Source organism: Girardinichthys multiradiatus, chromosome 14 (genome assembly GCF_021462225.1).
Source record: "Girardinichthys multiradiatus isolate DD_20200921_A chromosome 14, DD_fGirMul_XY1, whole genome shotgun sequence".
Classification (NCBI taxonomy): Eukaryota; Metazoa; Chordata; class Actinopteri; order Cyprinodontiformes; family Goodeidae; genus Girardinichthys; species Girardinichthys multiradiatus.
Genome location: NC_061807.1, coordinates 11300400 through 11323834, shown reverse-complemented (window position 1 = coordinate 11323834; position 23435 = coordinate 11300400). Strand labels below are relative to the sequence as shown.

General features: G+C 41.3%; 2 protein-coding genes and 1 pseudogene across 3 annotated transcripts; 2 read left to right on the top strand and 1 right to left on the bottom strand.

The window, feature by feature from the left end:
* Window positions 1–3053: 3053 nt before the first annotated feature.
* Window positions 3054–5121, bottom strand: LOC124881137 (annotated as a pseudogene).
* Window positions 5122–6171: 1050 nt separating this feature from the next.
* On the top strand, window positions 6172–9205 carry LOC124880810 (tripartite motif-containing protein 16-like). The gene is made up of 2 exons (XM_047386166.1): window positions 6172–6328; window positions 7369–9205. The coding sequence occupies exon 2, from the start codon at window positions 7455–7457 to the stop codon at window positions 9078–9080; it is 1626 nt and encodes a 541-aa protein (XP_047242122.1). The 5' UTR covers window positions 6172–6328; window positions 7369–7454; the 3' UTR covers window positions 9081–9205.
* A 9647-nt stretch (window positions 9206–18852) lies between these two features.
* On the top strand, window positions 18853–22813 carry LOC124880092 (tripartite motif-containing protein 16-like). Of its 2 annotated transcripts, none has more exons than XM_047385002.1 (2): window positions 18853–18977; window positions 20504–22813. In XM_047385002.1, exon 2 carries the CDS (start codon window positions 20515–20517, stop codon window positions 22138–22140), a length of 1626 nt encoding a protein of 541 aa, XP_047240958.1. In that variant the 5' UTR covers window positions 18853–18977; window positions 20504–20514; the 3' UTR covers window positions 22141–22813. The 2 variants fall into 2 exon arrangements, with proteins under 2 accessions (XP_047240958.1, XP_047240959.1); XM_047385003.1 differs by lacking the exon at window positions 18853–18977 and adding an exon at window positions 19045–19156.
* The last annotated feature ends 622 nt before the right edge of the window (window positions 22814–23435 follow it).

Sequence of the window (23435 nt, the reverse complement as noted above, 5' to 3'; positions counted from 1 at the left end):
CAAATTGCACATTTTGTCCATAAAACTGCTGTTTTGATCTTCATAGACACTCAATGGTCGTATATTTTTTATTATTATTGTTAGGTAGTCATTTTTATCCCTTTGTGTAGAATAGTGCTTGTTAGTCAGGTGAAGGTTTTTGGAACAGAATAATGGTATATCAGGATTATTTGACTTCAATAAATCTTCATATATATAATTAAGAGAAGCGGTTGTGTTTATTTTGTGCAAATGATTTATCTGTCAAAACAAGGTCGAAATTTGCCCAACTTTGGTGAAGCGGTTGAATAAACAGTGACATTTTGTGGTTCTTATTATTAATTATTAATGATGAATAGCTAATTGTAATTATTAAGAGCTATAAGCCCATAATCACAACACCAGAGGACATCTCTGATTTCTATTTGTAAGTAATGATTTTGGTTAAGAAACTATTTTCCTGAATTATGATTTTTAATTATAATTTTTGATAAATATTAATTAACCAATAATCATATACCTTACACTAGGGATTTTGAGCTATTGACTCAGATTTGGTCAATATGCCTTTAAGGCATGGGGAATAAAAGTTATCAAAATTGTGAGTTTTTGAACATGTTGAAGCTCGACCCTTAAAGTTTGCCTTCTCTCCAAAAAGTTTGAAATGCTGTGACTATCATATAGAAAGGCTGGATGATACCACATTTGCTATGATTGATCCCTTTAACGTGACCAACAATGCTATGTGGTCAATGCTGACATTATCAAAGTCACCCCCCGAGAACAGGAAGTCCCCTTTTTCAAAAAGTCCCTCTCTGACCCTCTTGATCCAATCATCTTGAAACTGTCAAAAGACAGAACAAGTTGGTCTCACTTTGTTTCTAGCACTGAGAGTTTTTGCTGGATAGTGTGGTTGTGGTGGCATGGGGAAGTGAGATGTCACGTCGTGGCCATACTTTGGGCTCTAATTTCCATGTATATCATCTGATCTGCTCCAAATTCAATATGATTGGTCTTAGTCAGGTCTCTAAAAAGATATCCAGTGTAAATATTTAGTGGGTGCGGCCTAATTCCTTCAGAGCGCCCCCATAACATTTAAAAAAAATTAACCCTAAGCCCCTAAGCCATACTTTGTCCAAGTATTATTAAAATTGGTATACCTTTGTAACTTCTCAGGACCTACAAAAAAGTCTATTGATACCGTGGCCCTAACCCTACAGAAAATCCGGCATTTTGAATCAAAGCCGCCATTTTTTGTTGTTTACGTACTTCATATAGAGCTTTTGAGTAAGAAACTTCAAAATAACTCGGTATACTCTCAAGGCCTTGGACATAGAAGGTTATTGAAAGCTTTTTGCTGTATCAAAACAAGTGAACGTGGCAGCGTGGCAAGTTTTGATATCTCAATTTGCTCCAAACTGGTTATGAATCATAATTGTCATCCTACGGCTCAATAGGATTAGGCTTTTTCTGCATCAAAGCATGTGGGCATGGCCAAGTCTCAACATCTGACCTCTCGCCATTGTGGAAATATAAATGCATTATTATTAGTAGCTAAGACTAAGATATATTTGGGACTTTGCTGCTTATAGATTGATTATTATTAGGAGTTTTTAGTTATGATAGTTAGAAAAAACATAACAGTAGCCTCTAGTATTATAGAGTCCAGTTTTTACACAATAAGTGTTTATTATTCAAGGTTAAAGCTTGCAGGTGTTTTCTGTCTGTATTGTGAGAAGCTGGCAGTGTATTAGGGAGGCATGGTGCTCCTCTCCCTGAAGATTCCTGAAGACGTGTGGGAAACAATTCTTTAATTAAATGATGAAATGTATCTCTGTTTCTTTGATACTGTTGCTGGGGAGACATCCACAGACAGAATGATTGTGTATGTTTACTGCATAGCAGCGTGGGGTATAAAATGTAATGTAACGCAGCCCCCAGTGAGACAACACACGTTTCCAGGTAGCAGTGTAAGTGTGTGTCTCCTCTCTGAATTCAGACAGGTTTTAATAAACTTGTGGAAACCACAACTGATCTCTGACTGAGGATTGTCCTTTGGGGTGCCAAATAAAAAGAGTCGATGAGAGGTGAGGAGTAATGTAAGAGTTAACGGACGGCCAGCAAAAGTTTTCCTTCCTCGACACCATATAAGATGAAACTGTAATAACTTCCAGACACAAGGTCACAGCAGCTCCAAACTTTGTTTCATTTCAGACGCACCCACCTAAAACAGGAAGCCACATGTTTCACTGTTAGATGTCCTCCTTTTAGACTCTCACTCATTCAAGCTTTAAGCACTGTCTGATGACACAGAACAGGATAATGTTGATTCCTGGTCTGAACAGTGACTGTTGGTGGGACCCTCTGGGCGTGGTAGAGCGGCAAATTTTTATCTTGCTGAACTGGAGGGCCGCCAACGCTGCTTGCAGCTTTAATATTGTTAGCTAAAATGCTTACATTAGCATTTTAGGTTAGCATTTTAGCTTATCTTTTGTTCTCCTTTCTGCCCCTTTCTATTGTTTCTGCTTCTTTCTCTCCCCTCTTTCCCTCTTCTCTCTTTCTGACTCTTTCTCGTTCATGTGTAATTCAGCTAATTGTTACTATTTTTAAACATTTTTCCAGTTTCTTGGGCATATTCTGCTGCGTTCATTCAGCAGGGAAGCATTCTCACAGCTGTTCCGATAGAACAGCAATTTTTCTAGTTAACCAAGCATCTTCTTGACAAGGATCATTCAGTCCTTACCTGAATATCTTACCTGCATATATCACTGAATCATTTTAATATCACTGGATAAACAAAGTTGTTGGTCTAAAAACAAACACAAACTGAAAGAGTCACATGATGTTGAGTTGAATTAAATATTTTTATCAGAGGTATGTTTAGATAAACTAAAGTCTTTAAAATAACATTGAATGACTCAAGTCAATCCTAAACTGCTGTAAATGACCATCTGTTAGAAACAGGTCAAAGTGTCTGACACGTTAAATCTATAAAGTCTGTAGAAGAACTCAGATTCAATGGGTTCATGTAGAAATTTACTCCATTCATACAGTTTGATCCAGAATCTGATGTTTGTCCAATAAAATAATGACTGATGTCCTGATTGATGATGATCATGATAATTATAGTTTCCATCAGCTCATCTGTACATGGATTTGAACAACAACATTTGGTCTGACAAAGCAATAAATGTAAATGTAATCAGTTTAGGTGAATAAAAATCCTCCTGAGCAGTGATAGCCTCCATGGCTGAACAGAAACAGGAAGGGGCAGCACCCAAACAAACTCCAACATCAACAAAACAACAAACAAGATGACAAAGTAGCTCCATAAAGACAGCTGATCTCTGAGCAGTGAAGAAATGACACAACAATGAGCTCTCAGCAACAATGATGGAGACTAAAGAAACTGGAACTAAAATACACATTTTAACCAACTGGACCTCAGAACAGTTCTGATTATTTCAGGTTAATAAACTCAGCAGAGGGTCCACCAGGAGATAAAGACAAGAGGTAAACCCTAACTCCAGCATGTAGAGGCTGTGTAAATGTTGTCCGGACTCTGTGGAGGAGAGTCATGGTTTCAGAGATGCTGTAGAAAGACAGAATACCTGCTCTGTGATCCAGATAAACTCCTATTCTGGAGGAAACTGGACCTGATACTGGAATTTCAATGTTGTTGTGATAAAATGTGTAACTGTTTTTGTTACAATATAATGACCACGAATTGTCATTGGATCAAAACCTGCATTTATCAGACCTTCCTGCTCTACTGATGTTCTTGTATGAAACTGCTACATAAACTCCTCTTCCTCTCCACTCCACCTCCCAGTAACAACGTCCAGTCAGACTCTCTCTACTCAAAACCTGCTTAACATCGGTGAATCTGTTTGGATGATCAGGATAAGATTGTTGTTGTTTCATTCTTGTCACTTTTCTGTTCCTATCAGATAATAACAACTTCCTGTTAGCTGTGTTTGGATCCAGAGTGATTTCTTGTGAATATTCTAAGAATTCAACTCTGGTCTTTGGTTCTGGTTCTGGTAGTAGAACCTTCACTTCAGTGACTGTCAATGAGATGTTTGTCCATGTGTCTCTCAGGATGTCCTGTAGTTTATCTCTGAGCTCTGACACAGCTGCTGTCACATCCTCAAAGTATCTCAGAGGACGAATATTGATGCTGGATGAGTGTGTAGACTCACTGAGTGCTGACAGTGAGGGGTAGTTGTGGAGAAACTGGTTGTGATCCTCTGTGTTTGAGAGCTGCTTCAGCTCAGCATCTTTCCTCTTCAGCTCAGTGATCTCCTGCTCCAGCTTCTCCTGAAGATCTTTGATTCGACTCACTTCAGTTTCCTGCTGGGATCTGATCTGCTGCTTCACATCAGAGCTTCTTTTCTGGATGAGATGGATCAGCTCAGTGAAGATCTTCTCATTGTCCTCCACTGCTTTATCAGCAGAGACATTGATGGCCTCCACCTCCTGATGAAGCAGCTTCAGATCTTTCTCTTGGTTCTGGATTCTCTGCTGGATTTGTTGTTGACTCACCTGGAGCTCCTTCTGCTTCTCAGTCCTTTCTGCTGCAGCTGAGACTGTTTCATGACCTTTATGTTCATCCATAGAGCAGAGATAACAGATAGACTGCTGATCAGTACGACAGAAGATCTTCATCACCTCATCATGACGAGAGCAGATGTTCTCCTGGAGCTTCTTGGAGGGGTCCACCAGATTGTGTTTCTTCAGTCCAGGAGCATCATAGTGAGGTTGGAGGTGATTCCTACAGTAGGAAGCAGGGCAGAATAAACAGGACTTGACAGCTTTCATCTTCCTCCCAGTGCAGACATCACAGGCCACATCTTCAGGTCCAGCATAGCAGTGATCAGCTGGAGCAGCTTGGAGTCCAGTCTTCTTGAGATCCTCCAGTAAAGCAGCTAATGTGATGAATTTTTTTATACCAGGCCTTCCTCTGGACTTCATCCTGCACTGAGGACAGCTATAGATTGTGCTCTGACCTTCTCCATCCCATTGGTATTTAATACAGTTCCTACAGTACCTCTGTCCACAGGAAATAGTCACTGGATTCTTCAGTAGATCCAAGCAGATGGAACAGGAGATTTTCTCCATCTGAACTCCTCTCTGAGCCATTTTATCTGTCAATAACAGCGACTGAACGTTTTACTTGAAACTCTGATCTGGGTAACAGGAGATATTACTTGTCTTTCCACAAATCCAAAGGCTGTGAAAACTACATTTTCTACACAGATACTATCTCATATAGTTCATTTTTTCTGTTTGTGTTGTGGTGGAAAATTCAGAAAATACCTTTGCTATGTCACCTGATACTCTGTCTGACCTGAAGAAAGTATTCACTCCCCCTCCCTGTTCCTCCTGCTGCAACAGTCTCAGAGATGGTTCCCAGACTGGAGAGTTCAAGATAAAGACGTCATTCTGGGCCTTGAGTTCAACATGCGTAGTGTCCCTAGGCCTCAACGAGGTTACCTTGGAATTATGTTATAACCAGGTTTCTTTCCTTTGTCTAGTCAGAACAGTTTGGCAGGGCTGGTGAAAGCATGTTTGACGCTGTTAAAATGTTCACCCTTGCAGAAGGTTATTAATGAAGCTAGTTGGATGACAACCCCAGAAAAAAAAAAGAAAAACAAGAAGAAGACCAAGGCTGCACCTAACGTTTATTATTTTATATTACTGTTCAGTTTAGTATGACAAAAATAAAGGGCACAATAACACAGAAAACCAAAAAGAGGTGGCAAAAACAATGGGAGGAAGAGAGGAAAGGACAGTTGTTTTATAAAATCAAAGGAAAACAGGAGAGGTGAGAAGAACACGAAGGAACAGAAGGTAAGAGACAATTATTCTATCACTCAGACTTTGACATAATGGGATAAACAGCATCTTATTCATAACAGGGAAACACCAGACAAGGAAATGTGACTGCGGGGAAGATGAGACAATAAAACATGCTTTATGCATTGTCAGAATTATTAGGATCAAATCAATCGACTAATTGAAAACCTTAATAAAATGAAACCAAAGCTAGACCTTATTGACTTATTTCAGAAAGACTCGATTAGTAAAAGCTACCAGACCACATTATTTTTTTCAGAGTAATTTGCTTGTATTACCGCCAGTTAGTGGCGGTAATGCGCCGTTAAGTTGTTTACAGTCGCCAATTAAAAAAATCGAAGAAGAAGAAGAAGAAGCAGGAAGGAAGTCTTTAAATGTTTTCGATCGGCGGGCGGAGGAGTCGAGGAACCTCGGTAGAGGAGATTTCCTGCGTCGCTGGTTCCTGAACCAAACTGCAGTAATACGTCCCGGTCCGGTCAAGCTGTTCAAGGTAACCCAGTCCGTTGGTTCCGTACGATTTAGCTGATTACTAGCTAGCTCCCAATGTTGGGAGTTCGCTTTATTTTAACTGAGTTTTAGCATTTAATAACGGATTAAATGCTAACAAAGGTTAGCATTTCTCGAACTTTGTTGCTCCACCAAGCCGCCAAACGGTTTGATGGGGGAAAATGGCCAACAAATAAAGCTTGAAGACATTTACAAATTTAAGGGGAAATATAAATCAAATATAAACATGACTTATTATGAGATCTTCACGTTTTAGTGTCCGTGGATAAAATCTAGCAGTTTTAAAGTAGTTCAGCCTTAAAGAAACAGAAAACATTAAATATGACTCACCTGCTTTAGAGCAGGAAGCTCCCACCATTGTTAAAATAATATTACAAACTAAATATTACAGTTTAAATAAAGTTAGTTGTAAAGTCTCTTTGTTGTTATGTATTTTTTGCTCATTAGCTGGTTAAAGAGTCAGGCTCCAGTAGTTTTCCTGCTGATCACAAACAGGCTCCCAGGAGCAGCTTTATAACAGTATCTTCATAACATGGTGGGTGGCTCTGCTTTGGTTGCCCCTCAGTGAATGTCCATGTTAGTTGCCATAAGTTTTCAACAAGCATCATATGTGTGTCTTGTAATGGAAGTAAAGGGTTGTACCTTTCTCTCAGCCAGCTGACAAGCAGTGCACAGTTACGGGTGGGAAGGAGCCAACGCTGTTTGCTTTACACTCTGTACAGAGCTTCATGTTCACATTAATCATTTTATTTGAAAGCTCCAAAGAAACTTTAAAGATGTTTGTTGTTTTTTTTTTTTTTGTCAATAAATGGTTTCTATGGCAACATATCTAGCTATATTAGATTACAGCAGTTATAAATTTGACCATAAATCCTCCGGATATTTATGTTCAGTTTTCAGGTATTGTGATAAAGATCCCAGATAAAAATGTGTTGTGAATTAAATTGTGCAAAAATAAATAGAAAAATGAAACAACAGAAATATTCTTCTGGGTTTAACATGTTGAATGTTTTCTGTCCTCAGATCTGGAGTTTCCAGAAAGGAACACGGTGCAGCGTGAAAGCTGTTGACAACAAAACGTTTGTAGAAGAAAAGGTCTGAGAAGTAAAATGGCGTCGAAGAGACTGAAGCTTGACGTCGAGAACATTTCTTGTCCAATCTGCTTGGATCTACTGAAGGATCCGGTGACTATTCCCTGTGGACACAGCTACTGTATGAGCTGCATCAACACCAACTGGGATGGAGAGGAACATAGAAAAGTCTGCAGCTGCCCTCAGTGCAGGAAAACCTTCAAAGTCAGGCCCATCCTGGAGAAGAACATCATGTTGGCTGAGTTAGTGGAGGAACTGAAGAAGTCTGAACTCCAAGCTGCTCCAGCTGATCATTACTATGCTGGACCTGAAGATGTGGCCTGTGATGTCTGCACTGGGAGGAAGATGAAAGCTGTCAAGTCCTGTCTGGTCTGTTTGGCATCTTATTGCGAAGAAGATCTCAAACCTCATTATATTGCTCCCCCTTTAAAGAAACATAAGCTGGTGGACCCCTGTAAGAAGCTCCAGGATAACATCTCTTCTCATCATGATGAGGTGATGAAAATGTTGATGGGTGGTCAAGAGACTGTTTCACCAGAAGCAGAAAGGACTGAGAAGCAGAAGGAGCTCCAGGTGAGTCGACAACAAATCCAGCAGAGAATCCAGGACCAAGAGAAAGATCTGAAGCTGCTTCAACAGGAGGTGGAGGCCATCATTGTCTCTGCTGGTAAAGCAGTGGAGGACAGTGAGAAGATCTTCATTGAGCTGATCCATCTCATCCAGAAAAGAAGATCTGATGTGAAGTGGCAGATCATATCCCAGCAGGAAACTGAACTGAGTCGAGTCAAAGATCTTCAGGAGAAGCTGGAGCAGGAGATCACTGAGCTGCAGAGGAAAGATGCTGAGCTGGAGCAGCTCTCAAAGACAGAGGATCACAACCAGTTTCTCCACAACTACCCCTCACTGTCAGCACTCAGTGAGTCTACACACTCATCCAGCATCAATATTCGTCCTCTGAGATACTTTGAGGATGTGACAGCAGCTGTGTCAGAGCTCAGAGATAAACTACAGGACATCCTGAGAGAAGACTGTAGAAACATTTCTGCTCTTGTCTCTGATGTGGACGTTTTAGTGTTGCGTCCAGAACCGGAGACCCGGAGTGACTTCTTGATGTACGCCAGAGAAATGACGTTTGATCCAAACACAGCAAACAGAGAGTTGGAGCTTTCTAACCTAAACAAGAAAGTGACATTTCTTAAACGAGTACGGCCTTACATTTACCATGTAGAGAAGTTTACTTTTTACTGTCAGATCCTGACTAAAGAGTCTCTGATTGGACGGTCCTACTTTGAGTTCGAGTGGGATGGGAGTATCACCCTGGCGTTGGCATATAAGGGCATCAGAAGATCAGGGAACTCCATGGAAAGCCTGTTTGGTTTTAATGACAACTCCTGGGCTCTAACTCTGAACAGAGAATCTTCCCACTTTTACCACAATGACGAAGATTTTCCCATCACAGCTCCGGTTTCGTCCAGGTTAGGGGTGTACCTGGATCACAGACCAGGCGTTCTATGTTTCTACAACATCTCTGACACCATGACTCTCCTCTACAGAGCCCACATCAGAGTTAGCCAGCCTCTTCACGTTGGCTCCAGGTTCTACGGGTCCAGAGGAGACACCGCTGAGTTCATCACACTGAAATGAACTGTTTCTTTTCTCAGACGGAGCTTTTTCCAAGTGAACTGAAAGTTCTCTCGTTCTAGAATATTTCTCTTTTTATAGTTAGTGTTTAAAACTGTACAATAATAAAAAGTCCCGTAAAAAACGTATGTCTTCTGTTTTTACTTGTCACCATCAAAAGTCTCAGATCATTAAACACATTTTATTATGTGTTTATAACCCAAGTAAATAAAAAATATTCAGATAACGATGAGCTGATCCAAACCAAGCTGGTTCTGTGTGAAAAGTAAAGCCCCCTTTATTAAACCATGAGATAGCTGCGTTTAACTACCTGAAAGGCCCCCATAATACAGCAATCACTGAAACTGAGCCTATCTGACAACATGAAGTACGCTTAAATAAAATAAAAAAATTGTGGCCATAGTAATTTTACAAACACTATGTTAAATGAAGTTATATTTACTAAAAAAAACCTTAAAGGACAAACTGAAAAGGTGGAAAAGTGCCAATAATGTTAATGATTGAGCTTCAGAGGGTTAGAATTTATTCTATAATCAAACGTGTCTTCGGATGCCGGTTTTCAGTTCTGGAAGTAGACCAAACCTTAGTATCTGTACGTGGTTTGCTTTGTGAAATATTCTGATTAAACTAAAGATGTTCAGGACTAAACCAGAGCCTGAAAGCAGGGAGAAGGGAATCCGCTAGTTCAAACTAAAATATATTGTTCTTTAAGTCAAACTGTGGTGTCTTTGATATTCATAGAAGAATAAGATGGCAGGCTAATAAAACACGTATGGATCCAGTTTAAATTTGTTTCTTTGACAAATGTTCTGATTGTGTGCCAACTTTTACAGGGTGAAGTCTTAAGAAACCAGATGAGCCCTAGAGCCAGGAGCTATAAAAGGTCACTGGAGAGACGACAGAAAAGTCCGGCTGCTTAGAGGGAAATAGGCCTGTTTGGTTAGGATGAACAGCACCGAGTTCAGATCCAAACCAAACATGTCACACCAGCTGTCAGGCATGAACTCAGTTTATATGTTAGGCCAACTTTCCTTAAAGCTTTGCTCCAATGGTAAGCAGAGCTGATGTAGTTCTAGGCTACTCATTTTGATTTTTAACTTAAAACAAGAAGCTTTAGGAGAGGATTATTTCTGTGTTCATGTGTTCACAGCATCAACCTGCTGAAACAACAACAAACTGCAATAATTGCTTTGAAAAAAATTATTTTATAACCTGTTTTCTTTTTTATTTATAGATCCAAATTATTTTTTATCACAAGCAGAATCATTTTATTCCCCCAGTGGGCCCACCACCTGCAGGGGGAACCGTGAGGGACCGGTGCAAAGAGGATTGGGTGGCGGACGAAGGTGGAGACCTCAGCGGCCCGATCCCCGGATGCTTAGGCTGGCTCTAGGGACGTGGAATGTCACCTCGCTGGGGGGGAAGGAGCCTGAGCTTGTGCGGGAGGTCGAGAGATATCGACTAGAAATAGTCGGGCTCGCCTCCACGCACAGCGTGGGCTCTGGAACCCATCTCCTCGAGAGGGGCTGGACTCTCTTCTACTCTGGAGTGGCCCACGGGGAGAGGCGGCGGGCTGGTGTGGGTTTGCTTGTTGCCCCCCAGCTCAGCCGTCTCGTGTTGGGGTTTACCCCAGTGGATGAGAAGGTCGTATCCCTGCGCCTTCGGGTTGGGGAGAGGTCTCTGACTATCATTTCAGCCTACGGGCCGAGTGGTAGTGCGGAGTACCCGGCCTTCTTGGCGTCCCTGTCGGGGGTGCTGGATAATGCCCCTCCCGGGGACTCCATTATTCTGCTGGGGGACTTCAACGCCCACGTGGGGAACGACAGTGACACCTGGAGAGGCGTAATCGGGAGGAATGGCCTCCCCGATCTGAATCCGAGTGGTGTTTTGTTACTGGACTTCTGTGCTAGTCACGGATTGTCCATAACGAACACCATGTTCAAACATTAGGGTGTCCATCAGTGCACTTGGCACCAGGACACCCTAGGCAGGAGGTCGATGATCGACTTTGTTATCGTATCATCAGACCTTCGGCCGCATGTTTTGGACACTCGGGTGAAGAGAGGGGCTGAGCTGTCCACTGATCACCACCTGGTGGTGAGTTGGATCCGCTGGAGGAGGAGAAAGCCAGACAGACTTGGCAGGTCCAAGCGCATAGTGAGGGTCTGCTGGGAACGCCTGGCGGAGCCCTCGGCCAGGGATGTATTCAACTCTCACCTCCGGGAGAGCTTCGACCAGATCCCGGGGGATGTTGGAGACATAGAGTCCGAGTGGACTATGTTCTCTGCATCTATTGTCGATGCTGCTGCCCATAGCTGCGGCCGTAAGGTCTGCGGTGCCTGTCGTGGCGGCAATCCCAGAACCCGGTGGTGGACACCGGCAGTAAGGGATGCTGTTAAGCTGAAGAAGGAGTCCTATCGGCTGTGGTTGGCTTGTGGGACTCCTGAGGCGGCTGACGGGTACCGTGAGGCCAAGAGTGCTGCGGCCCGGGCTGTGGCAGAGGCAAAAACTCGGGCCTGGGAAGAGTTCGGTGAGGCCATGGAGAAGGACTACCGGTTGGCCTCGAAGCGATTCTGGCAAACCGTCCGGCGCCTCAGGAGGGGGAAGCAGTGCTTTGCCAACACTGTTTATAGTGGGGGCGGGAGACTGCTGACCTCGACTGAGGACATTATCGGGCGGTGGTAGGAGTACTTCGAGGATCTCCTCAATCCTGCCATCACGCATTCCGTGGTGGAAACAGAGGCTGAGGACTCGGGGTTGGACTCTTTCATCACCCAGGCTGAAGTCACCGAGGTGGTTAAAAAGCTCCGCGGTGGCAAGGCTTCAGGGGTGGATGAGGTCCGCCCTGAGTACCTCAAGTCTCTGGATGTTGTAGGGCTGTCATGATTGACACGCCTCTTCAACATTGCGTGGCGGTCGGGGACAGTGCCTCCGGACTGGCAGACTGGGGTGGTGGTCCCCCTTCTTATGAAGGGGGACCGGAGGGTGTGTTCCAACTACAGGGGGATCACAGTCCTCAGCCTCCCTGGTAAGGCCTACGCCAGGGTATTGGAGAGGAGAGTCCGGCCGATAGTCGAACCTCGGCTTCAGTAGGAACAGTGTGGTTTTCGTCCCAGCCGTGGAACACTGGACTAGCTCTATACCCTCTACAGGGTGCTTGAGGGTTCATGGGAGTTTGCCCAACCGGTTCACATGTGTTTTGTGGACCTGGAGAAGGCATTCGACTGTGTCCCTCGTGATGCCCTGTGGGGGGTGCTCCAGGAGTATGGAATCGGGGGCCCTTTATTAGGGGCCATCCGGTCCCTGTACGAGCGGAGCAGGAGTTTGGTCCGCATTGCCGGCACTAAGTCGGACCTGTTCCCAGTGCATGTTGGACTCCGGCAGGGCTGCCCTTTGTCACCGGTCCTGTTCATAACTTTTATGGACAGGATTTCTAGACGCAGCCAAGGGCCGGAGGGGGTCTGGTTTGGGGACCAGTGGATTTCGTCTCTTCTTTTTGCGGATGACGTGGTCCTGCTGGCCCCCTCTAGCCAAGGCCTACAGCATGCGCTGTGGCGGTTCGCAGCAGAGCGTGAAGCGGCTGGGATGAGGATCAGCTCCTCCAAGTCCGAGGCCATGGTACTCGACCGGAAAAGGGTGGCTTGTCCTCTTCAGGTTGGAGGGGAGTTCCTGCCTCAAGTGGAGGAGTTTAAGTATCTCGGGGTCTTGTTCACGAGTGAGGGAAGAATGGAGCAGGAGATCGACAGACAGATCGGTGCGGCTGCCACAGTAATGGGGGTGCTGTGCCGGTCCATTGTGGTGAAGAGAGAGCTGAGCCGAAAAGCAAAGCTCTCAATTTACTGGTCGGTCTACGTTCCTACCCTCACCTATGGCCATGAACTTTGGGTCATGACCGAAAGAACGAGATCACGGATACAAGCGGCTGAAATGAGCTTCCTCCGTAGGGTGGCCGGGCACTCCCTTAGAGATAGGGTGAGGAGCTCGGCCATCCGGGAGGAGCTCAGAGTAGAGCCACTGCTCCTCCACATCGAGAGGAGCCAGTTGAGCTCGGGCATCTATACCGGATGCCTCCTGGACGCCTTCCCCGGGAGGTGTTCCAGGCACGTCCCACCGGGAGGAGGCCCAGGGGACGGCCCAGGACACGCTGGAGGGACTATGTCTCTCGGCTGGCCTGGGAACGCCTTGGGCTCCCCCTGGAAGAACTGGAGGAGGTGTCTGGAGAGAGGGACGTCTGGGCGTCTCTGCTGAGTCTGCTGCCCCTGCGACCCGGTCCTGGATAAGCGGAAGACGACGAACGAACGAACAAATAATTTTATATATTATTATATAATAAATACAACTGGTCTATTTGTTTTTTACATTTTAATGATAGTTTTATTTATAATTACTATTGTTTGTGGTTAACTTTATTTTCAAAATTGTTCACTGCTGCCATCTGGCGGCCACCGAAAAAACTGCAGCAACGACGTTTCCTACAAATTATTGGCTCGAAAGATAAAACATTTAGTGACACATCTTACAGAAAAGTAAGGTTCTTCTCAACAGTTGGCTCCAGAGAGTTTATCTATTTTCAGACGTGTTTTACTATGAGAGTACCATCTAACTCAAATGGTTGCAGATTTTATAAAAAGTGATAAAAGTCTGGTTAAATTTTATGTTGGTGGAAAAACATTTGACTTTGACATTTCTAAACCGACAATAAAGGTATCAGACAGGTTCTATAATATTGGAAAAGTATTTTTAAACAAATTTTCACTACATTCTGTCCCGATTTGGAACAATAAATGCATCCTGATAAAACGAAAATCATTGCTCTACAAAGTCTGGTTGATTAAAGGTATTTGGTCTATTCTACACCTTATGGAAGACAACGGTGGGTTTGTTTTTTTATTATCATGCAATGCTTTTATCAGAGAATACACATTAAGATGCACTAAAAACTGAGTTTAGCAGAGTGTTAAAGACAGTTCCTCCTGCTATGGTTGTATTGATTTAAGGCATGGTCAGATATTCAGAGGTTAATCCAAAACAACCATCTGATTATAAATCGCTGTGGCTTTATGGGCAAACAATTTATTAATTAATAAGAACTCTCTGACTTCAATCCTGAGGAGAAAATATTTGTTGAAAGGTTATGAAAATATCTCTTTAAAGAAAACCTGAAAATAAATATCTTTCTTTTCTACTCTTACAAAAAGTAAAATAAATCAATTTTAAAATTATGAATGAAATGTATTCTTCTGACTATCAAAAGAAATTTAACACAAATACCAATTCCTGTGTGTTTTGTGAAACAGATATTGAGAGATGTATCATTGCTATATTCAAGGCTATAAATGTTTTTAGGAAAGATTTTATATGGGATATGGATCCCATATAAGAAGTCTGCTCCGCTTTTAACTATCGATATAATAAAAGTTGGTCGTCTTACGGAAAAAAATCAAACTATGAAAATAATTTAATCCTTCAGGTTAAATTATTTATACATGAATGCTGATTTCTAAATTGTATTTCGTAAAATCTATTTAAGAAAGTGCTAAAATGTTGCAACACTCCAAAAGCACATTCATGATACCATTATATGAATAATTATCTTTAAACATGTCAAAATCTCTTGTAATTATTTCTATACTTTCCTTTCTTCTCTCACTATGTTGTTTGTTTGCATTTTATTAGACTTTCTTTTTCTGCTCACCTATACGAGTTAAAATGCGCTTTGTTAATGTTGTGAATCGTGCCTCCTTGTACTGTTTTTTATTTGATTCTTAATGAAGATTTGAAAAGAAAGCACTTCCTAGTCGAGTCGAGCTGAAAGCCAATCAGTGACTGTCAGAAAATTGTAGGTCAGTGATTGGCTAAGGGGTGGATTCTCTAGTTGCGTCATTCAAGCGACTCCCTTAAGAATCAGACCCGCCATTTTTAAAAGCCCACACTATCCAAGATGGCGGAGTGAACAGACGTGAATTGCCGGTTCCAATGTTAAATGTTTAATTTTGTCATTATAGGGAGTTTTTGTTGTAAATTTGAGGAAGTGAAATAAATTTGCTGCAAACAAATAACTACCTGAGTTTGAAAGAAAGTCCTTGTTTCTTTTTTGAATGAGTTGAAAAGATCGTGTAGTAGATATCCACGGTGACTGAAAACGATTACTCTAGCTTGTCCATTTCCATGGCGGATGAAAAAGATGTTATTGAGGAAACGGAAACTAATGATATGTCCTGAAGAAAAAAATAAATTAATCTGGACCATACGCCGTTGAAACACAGCGGACACCAAGAAGAAACAAAAGACATATTGGCTGAGAACTCAATAGATTCTATTTTGAAAGTGGTGTTTGAGGACAGGAAAGATGGATCGACAGACCGAGAAGTTGGATGCCCAAACAGATCTTCTGAGAAATTTTGAGGTGAAGATTGAAACTAACGCCGGAGCTATAATGACCAACAAGCAAGACATCAGTGAATTGCAAACATAGGCGAAGGAGCTCGAGGTGCAAAACAATCGCCTTAATTAACATTTTGGAACAAGCCAGATATAAACGTCGTTGGAATTTGAGGCTGAACGGGCTGCCTGAAAACGATAGAGACACCAGAGAAGCTGTCATTGAGATTCTAACCAGAGTGGTGCCCTTGTCTGTAGAGAAGCTTCAAGAGGCCGGGGATTAAGGCGACAGCAGCGACCAGCAACAACCGCCCGCGTTCAATTATCATTCAGTTTGCATTGAGAACGGTCAAGGATGCAATTTGGAAAAGATCCAGAGAGGCTCCGTAACGAGATGAAAATTCACTTCCAAGAAAGATTACATCAAAGAAGCTTGAGAAGCATGAACTATGTTGTACGTTTTGGTACAAGAAGCACCAAAGAAAGGCCTTAGAGCCTACCTGATGGAGGAGTATGCAATGATAGACGGACGACGGGTAGACCCACCAAAATAGGCTAAAGATCACCTGCAGCTTTCTTTCCATTGTGACAGAACTCTAGAAAGTAAAACGCACCTTTATTAGTTTTGTTAGAAAGGGCACAAATTGTCTCACTCCTGCGCTTTACCTTTGTTCTCAACTATCTTTAATCTCATTAAACGCTAAGGGGCTTAGAAATATTGTCAAGCGTAAAGCCATTTTTCTGTTTTGTAAGGTGAAAAAAGCAAATCGTGTTTTTCTACAAGAGACCCGCTCCACTGAGGAAGATGTTCATTTTTGAAGTTACAGTCGGGTGATGATATTTTTGTTAGCCTTGTTAGCCATGGTACCTCACATTCTGCTGGTGTGATGATTTTGCTGAATTAATTTCCAGGTAATATTAATAAAGACACCCATGGTCATTGGTTGATAGTGGTAGCTGAAATAAATGATGAAAAATATATTCGACATGTGTATATGGGTATAATGAAAGAGTAAAAAACAAAGTGTTATTCAAAGATCTATGTAAACAAATTAATGACTGTAGAAACTCTCAGTCAACAGATAGAATAATTGTTGGTGGCGACTTTAATCTTGCACCAGGTTTATGGTTTGATAGAAACTCTCCTAGTTGCCATAAATATGATAATCTTCTTGTCACTTTCATGAATAATAAAAATCCACAAAAGTCTCAGTTTTCTTGGTTCAATGGATCTGGAAACGGTCAGAGCTCGAGAATAATCTTCTGGCTGATTCCTATGTCCTTGACAAATTTTATAATTAACTGTACCATCTCTGCTTCTCCACTGACCGATCGTAGTGTTTTCACACTTTCTCTTCTATTTTCAAAAATTAATCCTGAATTAAATCGAACCTGGAAATTTAACAATACCTTTCTGAACAATTCGTATCTTTGCAAAAAAGTTACAGTTATTGACAGAAATTCATATCTTCAGTAAGCAAATGGGAATGGTTAAAAACTAAAATCGAGGAGCTAGCTATTCAAACCAGTAAATTTATATCGAGACAGAAAGAACAAAAGCAACTGGACGTTATAAATCAAATCAATAAACTCTCTGAAAGAACTGTCAAATGAGGAAAATGCTGAGCTAAATAAACTGCAATCTGAATTAGATTCTTTGTTTTTTACAAAGGCAGAAGGTCCTTTTGTGCGTTAGAAGAGGGACGTTTCAAAAACTGAATAATTACCTCAATTTAATTAATGGAGAAATTCATAGGTTATTTTCTGAGTTATACAAATCCAGCTATTTGGACCCTGACTATCAAATGTTCCTGAATTCCCTCAAAGATTTCATTAATAAAATGTATCTGGACTTTAAAAAAATTTATGGAAAAACATTTGAGTATTGAGGAAATGGATAAAGCTATTAATCAAATGTCCTTGGGAAAATCTCCCGCCACAGATGGATTAACTACTGAATTTTACCTTTTTTTTTTTTTTTTTTAGATGGATCTTTAAAAGTATTTTTAGAAAGTATCTCTGCTGGAAATCTTTCTAACTCAATGAAACTAGGAGTGACAACACTAGTTCAAAAGCCGATGAAAGATGTCTTACACTTAGATAACTGGAGACCAATTACATTATTATGTAATTATTACCAATTTCTGGCTCATGTTTTTGCTGACCGTTTGAATAATGGCCTTAGGGACATAATTAATGAATATCAATCTGCATTTGTTATAAGAAGGAACATTCACAGTCAAATTAGACTTATTTTTGGTGTGTTTGATTATAATTAATTTATTGACCAAGACTTATATCTATCATTTTTGGACTTCGACAAACTGTTCATAACCCCAGAACATTCTTTTTGTTTTTATCAAAACCCTGGATTTCCTGGGATGTGGAAACAACATCTGTGCTTTAATCAAAATGTTTTATAATGATATATACAGTATTGTGTCTCTTAACCCAGGATTAACTCCTAGGTTTAGGGAGCAGCGTGTTATCCGCCAGGAATGTCCAATCTCCCCTATACTGTTTATTTTAGTTGGTTGATTGTTGCGTGCTCTTATGTGGGATTTTATTTCCTTCCAGAATCTCTTTCTACATGTGAGGGTTGTTCTTCAACCTCACTTGATTTGGACCTTGCAAGCTCCCCTGGTTCTCGCCCCTGACCATGCAGGGCTTCCACGCCGTTACCACCCTAGCTGACTCACCTGGGGCAATTATTTTTTACTACACTAAGCATCTTTAATCTGCTCTAGTTTATTAACTACAATACTTGTACTTTTCAAACCTGGACTAGATTGTTCTGCACTACTAACAGAACCTTTCAAACCCAGGTTGTGATTTGTGAAAGTTCAAGAAAGGTTGATTTCAGTTTTTTTCTCTGACCAGATGATTTTTGACTGTCCTGAAGATATTTTATAAATCCAGAGGAGACCTTTGCAGTTCTGGCTATCTTATAACTGAAGCATTGTTTTATTCCTGGTCTCTCTCACATTTTGTACAGTACTTTGGTCAGCTGCCATGTTGTTTTTAAGTAATGTATAAATAAAGATCTATAGTATGGTGTCCTTAATGTCTGTCTTGCTTTACTTTTGCGCTTAAGATCTCACTCTAAAATGTGCTAAAAGCGTTAAACTCTGATCATTATTAATTCATTCTGACCAAAGGCGGCATAAAAACCAAATGGCATTTAGATGACAGACTTTAGATGTTTTCCATTTGTTCTCGGAGGTCGAAACATGAGAAAGAAAGAAAATAAACAAAGGAGAGAATATAAATGAATTTGAGAAAAGTTTAGTATAATAGAGCAAAGTAACCCAGTGAGAAAACATGCAAATTCATCTAAAAAACCAACTTAATCCATGATGAACCACACTCCATACCGCTTGGTGGCGGTAATGCGCACCTACAGAGTTTAGCCAACCACCAATAAACACCAGTAGAAGACGAAACTGCTTTACATGAAGAACAACCCAGCTGTCCGTCCAGAACCGCAGTGTTGACCCTCTTCTGCATGTTTGCTATCAGGTAAAACAAAGAGATAAAGACATAATCTCATGTTTGTCTGTTTTCATGATGGCTTCTTCTTTTTCAGCTCGGTTTTTCGTTCGTAGGGTCAAATGTGTGAAAGTTTAAACTTTATTTGGCCCAGAAAACCAGAGCAGGTACAGAACAATACGACCGCATGCAAGGCTGCAAACAACAAAGTAAAGAAAATATTATTTAACATATTCAACTTCATTGTTTTATCATCCTTTCTGTTCGATGAATTGTGTTTATATTCTGCTCCACATCTTTAATGAATGGATAAAAAAAAGCTTAGCCGATAATAATGGGTCTAAAATGAAGAAATTATTTTCTTTTAAAGAACTTCTAAACAAATTAAACCCTAAACAGCTTAAAATCTTTAAAAATGTTCCTTCCATGAAATCTTTTCTGAGGGCAGTTTGTGTTCATGTCTGTTAACAGAGTTGAAGAAAAACGACAGTAATGATTTTTTTTTGTACAGAGTTCAAGAAGTTTGTGTGCGAGAGACCAGGAAGTTTCTCAACCTAAAGCAACGTTTAGGCCACCAAAACTAGAACATGCAGCAGGGAGTAAAGCTCCACATGGAAGCGGGGTTTTTACATTTCATATGTTTCATTTAGAGTCCTCCAGCATCATAACTGTTCATAACAATTTCTCTGATGATTTTTCCAAATACAATGAAGCAGCATCTTATCAATAGTCTGACTAGTTTAGTGAAGAAAGATCCGGATGGCTGAGCCCGGAGATTCCTTCTGCCTGTAAGAAGGACATAATCTCTGAAGGTAGGTTTCTTCCCAACCACTGGTTCTTTTCGTTTTGGGTTTTTGGCTCTCGGCCCGTTAACCACGCCATGGTTTTAAGGAAAACACGTCATCAAATAACGTCTGATGTCCTAAAGAGCCGGGACTAAAGGAAGAGAGCCGCCCTACACCTAAAAAATCCACTATTTAGTCTCTGTTTGACTCCAAGTGTCACCATGACTTCAACTCATAGAAAACTTCACTTTACTTGGATAATTGCCTTTTCTTACGTTTATTTTGTTTTGGTATGAAAAAGTGGAAAAAACCACCCATGTTAAACTATTTTTGTGCTTTATTCATAAAGACGTGAAAAAGACAGAAAAGATGGGACAAAGCTACAGAAAAGAAAGTACACCTTTAGTGCACTATAAAACAAAATGCCAGTGGTTTTAGATTTTAGGTTAAAGTACACTATTAAAACAGGAATACATTAAAGTGGTTCAAAATATTCATTATTTTAGGACCTACATCAACAGTTTAAGCCCCTTGCATAGATGGACTCAGCTCTAAGAAAAAAACCACCTGAGGTATCTGTTCATTTCTTGTCAAAAATTACATTTTAAAAAGTAAGTAAATCACAGTAAATATGTTTTACTTCTAGAAAATATGGAGCTTAATAACTATTTTATCATATATTTGATAATTTGCTGTCACCTTCCTTATTTCCTGCTTTAAATACCAGAATTAGCAGAACAAACATCTAAGCAATGTTTACTTCTTCCTCAGACTGAAGAAAAATGGCTCCAAAAAGACTGAGGCTTGATCGGGAGGCCATCTCCTGTTCCATCTGTTTGGATCTTCTGAAGGATCCAGTGACTATTCCCTGTGGACACAGCTACTGTATGAAATGTATTAAAGACCACTGGGACGGAGAAGATCAGAAGGGATTCTACAGCTGCCCTCAGTGTAGAAGACTTTTTATACCGAGGCCTGACCTGGTGAAGAACATTGTGTTGGCAAACTTGGTGGAGGATCTGAAGAAGACTGGACTCCAAGCTGCTCCAGCTGATCACTGCTATGCTGGACCTGAAGATGTGGCCTGTGATGTCTGCACTGGGAGGAAGATGAAAGCTGCTAAATCCTGTCTGGTCTGTTTGGCATCTTATTGTGATAATCACCTCCAACCTCACTATGATGCTGCTCCTTTAAGAAAACACAAGCTGGTGGAGCCCTCCAAGAACCTTCAGAGAAACGTCTCCTCAAACCAGAAGGTGATGACGATGTTATTGGTGGACCAGGAATCACTTTCACCAGAAGCAGAAAGGACTGAGAAGCAGAAGGAGCTCCAGGTGAGTCGACAACAAATCCAGCAGAAAATCCAGGACCAAGAAAAAGATCTGAAGCTGCTTCATCAGGAGGTGGAGACCATCATTGTCTCTGCTGGTAAAGCAGTGGAGGACAGTGAGAAGATCTTCACTAACCTGATTCATCTCATTCAGAAAAGAAGATCTGATGTGAAGCAGCAGATCAGATCCCAGCAGGAAACTGAAGTGAGTCGAGTCAAAGATCTTCAGGAGAAGCTGGAGCAGGAGATCACTGAGCTGAAGAGGAAAGATGCTGAACTGGAGCAGCTCTCAAAGACAGAGGATCACAGCCAGTTTCTCCACAACTACCCCTCACTGTCAGCACTCAGTGAGTCTACACACTCATCCAGCATCAATATTCGTCCTCTGAGATACTTTGAGGATGTGACAGCAGCTGTGTCAGAGCTCAGAGATAAACTACAGGACATCCTGAGAGAAGACTGTAGAAACATCTCTGTGCTTGTGTGTGATGTGGACGTTTTAGTGTTGCGTCCAGAACCGGAGACCCGGAGTGACTTCCTGATGTACGCCAGAGAAATGACGTTTGATCCAAACTCGGCCAACGTGGAGTTGGTGCTTTCTGAATCCAACAGAAAAGTGAAATTTCTGAAAGAAAAAAGGCCATATGTTCACCATCCAGAGAGGTTCACCTTCTACTGTGAGGTCCTGAGTAAGGAGAGTCTGGTCGGGCGCAGCTACTGGGAGGTGGAGAAGAGAGGTGGAGGAGTGGAAGTGGGAGTTGCCTACAAGAGCATCAGAAGAGCTGGGAGATTTGTTGAAATATTGTTGGGCTTCAATGAGAAATCCTGGTCTTTGAACTTAACTCGGAACATGTATGCTGTTTGGCACAATGGAGATGACATTCAGGTCCCAGAACCCACTTCCAACAGAATAGGAGTGTATGTGGACCACAGAGCAGGGGTCCTGGCTTTCTACAGCATCTCTGACACCATGACTCTCCTCCACAGATTCCAGACCACCTTCAGTGAGCCTCTTCATCCCGCGTTCAGGTTCTTCGACTCCAAGGGAGACTCTGTTGAGTTCCTCAGCCTAAAGTGAACCGTTGGGCCCTTTTTTTTTTGTTCTGAATGTTTTCAGTTTTCTTGGGCTAAAACCAGAATAATCTTATTATAAATTTGTCTTTTCATTCTGAACTGTTTTTTGTCTTCTTTCAAAGCTAAAAATATGATGTTAGCAGAAATTATCCAGTCATGAAGGGGAAAGTTTATACTTTACAAAGAAAAATACAACGTTAGCAGGGAAATGTTATCAAAGGTAACCAGAGCTGTGTACTTTAAGGAATACCTCAAGAAATGGCATTTATTCTAGGTATATCTTTGTAAGACTTGATATTCAAGAAAGCTTTTAGCAAAGCTAGAAACGTTTTAATTCTCTAGAGGAGAACCAGAAAAGCTAGATTTTTTCACACCGTAGCCTGATAGTAATTGCTTCGTCCAGGCTTACGTTGCTTTAACCTTCAAATCAATGAGACTTAATTTGATTAACGTTTTATTTTACTTTCTTTCTTTCTTTAGAAGTCCCAGTCTTAGGAACCTTATCAGTGAATCAAAAAACAACTACGCTGATGATCTTTCTGGATTTAAATTCAGAGAAGAGAAAGTTTGTCAGTCCTGTCTTGTCTTACTAGTCTTCTGTACCATCTGGTATCTCCCTTTCTTATCTGACAACACCCAGTTTGTGTTTTGTTCTGTCAATAAAATTTGATAACGTGTTGCTGACTCTTTGAATGAAAGGCTTAAACCATGTGGAAACTGCAATATACAGGTCCTTCTCAAAATATTAGCATATTGTGATAAAGTTCATTATTTTCCATAATGTAATGATGAAAATTTAACATTCATATATTTTAGATTCATTGCACACTAACTGAAATATTTCAGGTCTTTTATTGTCTTAATACGGATGATTGTGGCATACAGCTCATGAAAACCCAAAATTCCTATCTCACAAAATTAGCATATCATTAAAAGGGTCTCTAAACGAGCTATGAACCTAATCATCTGAATCAACGAGTTAACTCTAAACACCTGCAAAAGATTCCTGAGGCCTTTAAAACTCCCAGCCTGGTTCATCACTCAAAACCCCAATCATGGGTAAGACTGCCGACCTGACTGCTGTCCAGAAGGCCACTATTGACACCCTCAAGCAAGAGGGTAAGACACAGAAAGAAATTTCTGAACGAATAGGCTGTTCCCAGAGTGCTGTATCAAGGCACCTCAGTGGGAAGTCTGTGGGAAGGAAAAAGTGTGGCAGAAAACGCTGCACAACGAGAAGAGGTGACCGGACCCTGAGGAAGATTGTGGAGAAGGGCCGATTCCAGACCTTGGGGGACC